Below are 6,718 nucleotides of genomic sequence, written 5' to 3'. Positions count from 1 at the left end.
ACAGTATTTTAAAATCCATGCTATGGTAAGTGTGCACGTGAAGTCTTTGCGCACTTTCTGAAATCCACACTGTGGTAAGTTCGCACGCTAGTATTCTGCGTTCCTTCTAAAATCCTATATGGTGAGGGCTTCGTGCCCTTTCTTGAGTTGCTAAAAGCCCCATTAATCTTGGGTGCCACTCCACGTATGTATCCTCGGATACCTATCTAAACAGTGTGTTGCTACTAGAGATCTCTTGAGACAGCTCCTTCAGCAAGCTTAATCAAAAGCAAGTGGTAGCCCCTGTGTGACAGGCAAGACTTAGAATAAAATGCTAGGTTATTAGCCGTATCCCTTTAAAGGAATCTATCTTGATTCCAAGCCTTCAGCTCTACCCCTGACCGAGGCCCTAACAATTAAGTTGGGTATGTAGCTTAGGCTTTTGGCCATAAGGGTTACTGTCACAGACAGCCGTCTAAACGTCCCAGAGGCAACTCCCATGGAAATGGTACAGTTGTTACTTAGTGTTCACCATGATTCTAGCCTGCACTCCCCTCAGCATGGCGGCCCCATAGCGACCCCTAGAGGATGCAGTTCGAAGTCCCCTTGAAAGGGAACGTCTCAGGTTATGAATGTAACCATGGTTCCCTGAGTAGGGAACGAGAGACTGCGTCCGGATGCAAGCTTCAGACGAAGAAGTGAATGACGTGTTCTCCCTGTGCCTATTTTTAGTCGCGCCAGTAATGACGACAGAGGTTGTCCCCAGCCAACTCATTGGTGTTTTTTCAATGTATGCTTCAGACACGGGTCACGACGAGGTGTTCCCCATAGCAACCCCTAGAGGATGCAGTGTCTCGTTCCCTAATTAGGGAACCATGGTTACATTCGTAATCTGAGACGTTTCTAAACAAACATTAACTTTCTTCCAGCTAAAATATGAGTCCTCTAGCCATGAAATTGCTTTTTCAGTGAAGCATTCTGAATCAGAATAGAACTATGCTTAGATCAAGCGCTGTTTACATTTCTAAACATGGGAAGGACATTTTCACTGAAGGGAGTGTTATTATGGATTATAAACTGGTATTTTGGCCAGAAGCAGCACCCATTCATTACAGAGAATGCATTGCTGAAAAAGTGATGTGATGCTAATTTTTCCAAATCTGTTCTAAAGAACCAAACTTATCTACTGTAAATCTTAGACTGGCCTAAGGGTGTACATATTTCATTCTTGAGTGAACTATTCCTTTTCTCATGTTAACAAATTGAGCCTTATTGTAAAGTATTATCACTAAACTGAAGACACAAAACCATCCTCTCTCAGTGCAGCTGTATCTACAATATCTGAAATATTTTTGGACTGTTTCAACAGATAGAGCTGCCACATTTATGACACTATTTTAGGTCCAACATGCTGGCTCCTCGCATAAACTCTTCTGCAATGTCGCTCTCCATTAAGTGTATTGCCTTCATCTGTATTCCAATTCCCAAAAAGCAGCTATTCAAAGGACATGAGGTTCGCTGGTATCTGTGGAAAACATTGTGACATTCCTCCATATCCCTGTTAATTACACATATTTATTTTACTTGATAATTTTTTGTGTCACCTTACCTGTGGTCTTGTACTCCTGCACGCCTCGGCTAAATGTCTGTGCCAGATAATGGCACTGAAACGTGATCCAGTCTGTAACTTGTAAACATTACCTGAACCACAGATTGAACTTGTGTGGGTTTATTCATTGCAAATCTGCCACTTATAAAGCCAAAAAGTAATTTGCTGAATCAAATCAATGTATTTTTATGTCAAATATTTTCACGTTTAAACAAACCATCTGGACTTGGTCATCCTTCAGTCGAAGATAATCTGTATTATAAAAATATCTAGGTCTACATGAAGCCAGTGCTAACACATCAAGATAATGCTGTTTGATTCAAACTTTTTCCTGAAACTTCATCATGACATGTGTTACTCTTCATTTAAATAAAAAAAACAAAACAACAACAGCTGGTGGAACAAAAAAAATCACTTTTAGATGATCTTTCACAATGTTCCAGTTTTCTTTCATTTCTGATGCTTACAATGCTATACTAGTTGAAAGGACTCCAAAAGTTTCTTTCAGTGATAGTTGGTGAGATTTAAAATGCCACACAATTAATGCAAGCATTTCTGATTGCGAAACTAATGTTTGTTTTGAATCAAAATATAAAGTAGAAAGCAAAAAAGACATTTTTATGTCAAACATATGCATGTCGTATGAAGTAATGAATGAAAAATAGCCATAAACATCATTTTGTAGCTATTCTATCACAGCGTGAAATAGTGACATAAATTAAATGTACATGAGAAAACGGTACCTCTTTCAGGATCAGTGAGCTGGAAAATGTTTGGATGTTCAGGGTTTTCTGGAAGAACCACCATCCAACCTGTGAGCGTGATCTTTTTACATGGCCTGGATTTATACTTGAGACAAAAATGCAGAATTACAAAGAGGTTAAGCCAAGAAGCTTGATTACAAAAGAGTACTGAAATTTCCCCTAGTAGCTTGGTTGAAATAATTAAATCATTTTAATTAGCATAATCATAAGCAACTCTTTTTATTTTTAATATTAGACCAGATAAAGTCTGAATACTAGTTTAGATGGCACTTCAGAAGTAAAAAAAAAAGTGTTTTCAAATTGAATTGAGAGAATAATTCATCACTTACATGTCTTCGCTCATTTGCTCTTAGAGCTTTAGAACCAAAATAGATGAGAATGGAGCCAGACAGGACAATCCAGTAGCGCTTCCAGGATGAGAGCTGATATGAAGAAAATATGAGTGCAAATCAGCTTAAGAGACATATTTAGTTCTCTTCTCTAAAAACTCAAACAGACGTGACTATTTTATATACTTAATACCCATCTTAATTTCTTTATTAACTATCAACTGGGGTAGTCACACTGAAATTTAGACTTCCAACAAAGAAGACCTGGCCAAGACTGGCAGCACTACAAATGGTTTTGAACGTCATCATCTGTGGGGTATTTGGAGATAAAAATTCACATACACACACTCTGGGGACATCAGAGACATATTTTACATCTTCCCCTTTCATGTCACACTTATGTTCTGTTCTTTTTAGTTCTCATGAACTTTTGTTGTTTTCATTCCTCACGTGTTCTGTGACCTAGTTTTTCCCTGTGTTTGATTATGTTAGTCAGTTCACCTGTGTCCTCCTCATTAGTTGATTCTCCTTACCTGTCTGTCCCTCACTGTCAGGACCACTATGTCAAAGATGACTTACAATTAGCATACAGTTTAGACTGGGGGTATGGTTCTGTTCCTGGCAACACTCACTGCCCATCCATGCAGCCTGCCTGGATAGGAGCAAGGAGAGCATAAATACCCCCCCTAGGGTAAACAGAACAGAACCAACATTAATGATTAATGTAGAAGATATCATTAATGCCTCTTTTGATATTCTCAAAAAGTTATTTTAACGCTGGTAATGGAGGCTTGAGCCATTGATGGTTGGAATGCAGTTATTAATGAAGTTTTTATAAAGAGTGCGAGAGAGACAGAGACACAGAGAAAGAAAGAGCTTGTGTGAATTAGGCTACCTCTGTGCGTCTCACAGCACTATTACCTTGCTAGTGAGAAATTTATGCAAATTTTCATTAATTCAGCATTGCGTTAGTTCAGTCAGGCCACATTAGTCACGCTTGCATTAGCCGACAGTCAACTGTTCCTGACGTGTACCAATCCAGTGTTGATACCTATCACATGTGCACTGTAAAAAATAATTCTGTGGCTTAGTAAATATTACAGAAATTTTTAACTTTATTAACTTAATAAAATCTCTGAATATCGTGTACTTGATTGTTTTAGTTAAACATACCAAAATAATTGAGTAAAAATCCAACAGTTCATTTTATCTAAAATTTACAGATATATTTAAGTTGTTTTCAATAAAATTATTTAGTATTTGACTAACCAATTCTTTACTTATAATATACTTAATATATTTGTGAAATTTCTATCAAAATATTTGAGAATGTTGAATTAAACTGATCTGTTTCAAGAAACAAAAATATTACTTAATTCAAATCAATATTATAAATATATTTAACACACTCTTAAAATTTGAGTAAGTTTACTCAATTAAAACAATGCACCCCTCCCCCACCCTCTGACGTGACGACAACTCGATGGTTGGTTGAGTCAGTGAGCGGGTTGGTTGAGTCAGTGAGCGTGGGCAGTTTGAACTCTCCAGTCTTCAGACAACAGCTCTCTTCTCAGCATCGCAGATTTGGTGCATTTCCTCTGTGAAATTCAGGTTTGTGTATGTTTTATTTAATCTATAAAATCTTTACTGTGCTTTAAATTATATTTAATGCAAAACAACATACAGAGGCGTAATTCGACACCTCTCTCGACAAACGAGAGTCGCGCCTGTCTTTTTGCATGATTGAAACGCTTTGCATAAACACATGACTTCATTCCTAATGATAATAAATATTATTATTATCATTTGGATGATAAAATGTCCTCAGAACTGTAACTGTTTGTTTATTGGCAGGTTATGTCAGTCACTCGCAGTATCTATCGGCTGTGAGTGAAACGCAGGACGGCGGTATGAAGTTCAAAGTTCACCCGCAGAGGCGAGTCCGTCTCCGGCACGAGGACCAGCGCTGATCCGGTGGATATTGGGTTGATTTGATTACACTTGAATTAGGCTACCTGAATTGTTAAATATTTATTTTTACTTATAAAATGTTTGTTAAATGAGTTTAAATGTAGGCAATATTGTATACAGTGTAAAATGTGCTGTATTGCTGTACTCATTGACAATAAAGGCCAATGTCATGTATACTGGTGGTTGTGTGGAGTACTGTTTTACAAAGGTTTACAGAAAATTAAAAGTTAATATTACTCATTAATAAAAACAGTTAATATTACTCATAAATATTGTTTTTAAATGTTTAAATGTTCAATTATTTCTACTCAATTTTATTTGTTAATGTACCAGATGCAGTTACTCAGATTTACTTAATTTTTTTACTTGCATTTACTCAATTCATACAGTATATTTAATCGATTTCACAGCTTTAAAATTTACTCAATTTTTTTGAGTGTAAAAATGTTTCACCAATAAAATTTAGTAAATAATAGTTAAACTTTTTACAGTGTGGTCTATTTAAATTCCCATTCTTCAGCGTCTCTTCCATCCCATGGACAGTCGTGTGGAGTGTTGCCCAGAACACAACCATACTGCCAAGACTAACTCAAAACTCAGGCAATTTGATAATACCTAGAATATCAAAATCAGATATCAAAAACATTATTCGGGAGGCAGACACACTCTTGCAGTTTAAATATAGATTAAAGGGATAGTTCACCCAAAAATCAAAATTATGTCATTAATAACTCACCCTCATGTCGTTCCAAATGAGACATAATTTAGATGTTTGGGTGAACTATCCCTTTAACTATGCAAACTTAAACTTGTTTCAATAAGTTACTTATCAAACCTGCATGTTTGATAAAGACAAAGAGTAGTAGGTAAAAGCTAGCCTGACTACGTCAGACTTCCTACTTCCGCTCAATTTCATTTCGCTTCTGTACTGTTCTGTGCTGTCTACGAAGCAAAGTGAAGTAGCAGAGTCTGGTATTACCAGGCTAGGTAAAAGCCTCAACAAACTAGAAATAAATCTAGATAAAATTTACAATACATTTCATGTTTATACTGACAATAAACTTAACTTTATTAACTTTATATTTACAAATGAGTTATGTACAAACGCATCAAAGCCATATCTAATCTAATAAATTCACCCAAGTTAACCTATTGATCATAAGTGGGCTGCAAAAATACTGGGTTATGTTTAACATGAAACATTTTTCAGGTCAATTTAAATGCACTCGTACAGTGGGTTTTTTCCCCTCCTTCAGCAGTGTTTTTCTTCGCAGGGGTCCTTCAATGGTTATACTTGTCAGAGAACTGCATTCATAGCTGGAAACTGCCCCTGTGGTGCTGGGGAAGCAAGAAAATCATTTTTTCCTCAGGTCATATAAAGCACTGCAGCAGAACAACTCTAGTATGTGATAAGGCTTTGTACAGTAAATCAAGAAGGAAACAGCATTAACTTTAGGGACAAAAGTAAAAGCTATATTCCTACCTATAAATATAACTTCTACTTCTGGGAGAGTTACAGATTGGGACTCGCCAGTTTGGACCAAGTGTGGCATACATACGTCCTCTGAAAGTGGACAGGAAGAGGAATGTGTTTCTCATTTGTATTAAGAAAACAAAGGCGTCACAAATAAATAAGAAACATGTTAACAGCTGAGATTAAAACTGCAAATGTTGTTAATGTGTTATGATTTAAGAATGTGTGCATATATATATATATATATATATATATATATATACAACCCGAATTCCGGAAAAGTTGGGACGTTTTTTAAATTTTAATAAAATGAAAACTAAAAGACTTTCAAATCACATGAGCCAATATTTTATTCACAATAGAACATAGATAACGTGGCAAATGTTTAAACTGAGAAAGTTTACAATTTTATGCACAAAATGAGCTCATTTCAATTTTGATTTCTGCCACAGGTCTCAAAATAGTTGGGACGGGGCATGTTTACCATGGTGTAGCATCTCCTTTTCTTTTCAAAACAGTTTGAAGACATCTGGGCATTGAGGCTATGAGTTGCTGGAGTTTTGCTGTTGGAATTTGGTCCCATTCTTGCCTT

At 36.4% G+C, this 6,718-nt stretch overlaps 1 protein-coding gene across 1 annotated transcript; it reads right to left on the bottom strand.

Moving 5' to 3' along the window:
• Positions 1–660: 660 nt before the first annotated feature.
• On the bottom strand, positions 661–6,251 carry LOC132098265 (ras-specific guanine nucleotide-releasing factor RalGPS1-like). The gene is made up of 6 exons (XM_059504437.1): positions 6,184–6,251; positions 5,885–5,990; positions 2,682–2,774; positions 2,332–2,437; positions 1,589–1,680; positions 661–1,504 (listed from the first exon to the last, which is right to left on the bottom strand). The coding sequence occupies exons 1-6, from the start codon at positions 6,249–6,251 to the stop codon at positions 1,475–1,477; spliced, it is 495 nt and encodes a 164-aa protein (XP_059360420.1). The 3' UTR covers positions 661–1,474.
• Positions 6,252–6,718: the final 467 nt, after the last annotated feature.

The sequence above is a fragment of the Carassius carassius genome, chromosome 21, assembly GCF_963082965.1.
Source record: "Carassius carassius chromosome 21, fCarCar2.1, whole genome shotgun sequence".
Lineage (NCBI taxonomy): Eukaryota > Metazoa > Chordata > Actinopteri > Cypriniformes > Cyprinidae > Carassius > Carassius carassius.
Note: the sequence above shows the minus strand (reverse complement) of the source record. Positions and strands in the feature narration are given on the sequence as shown.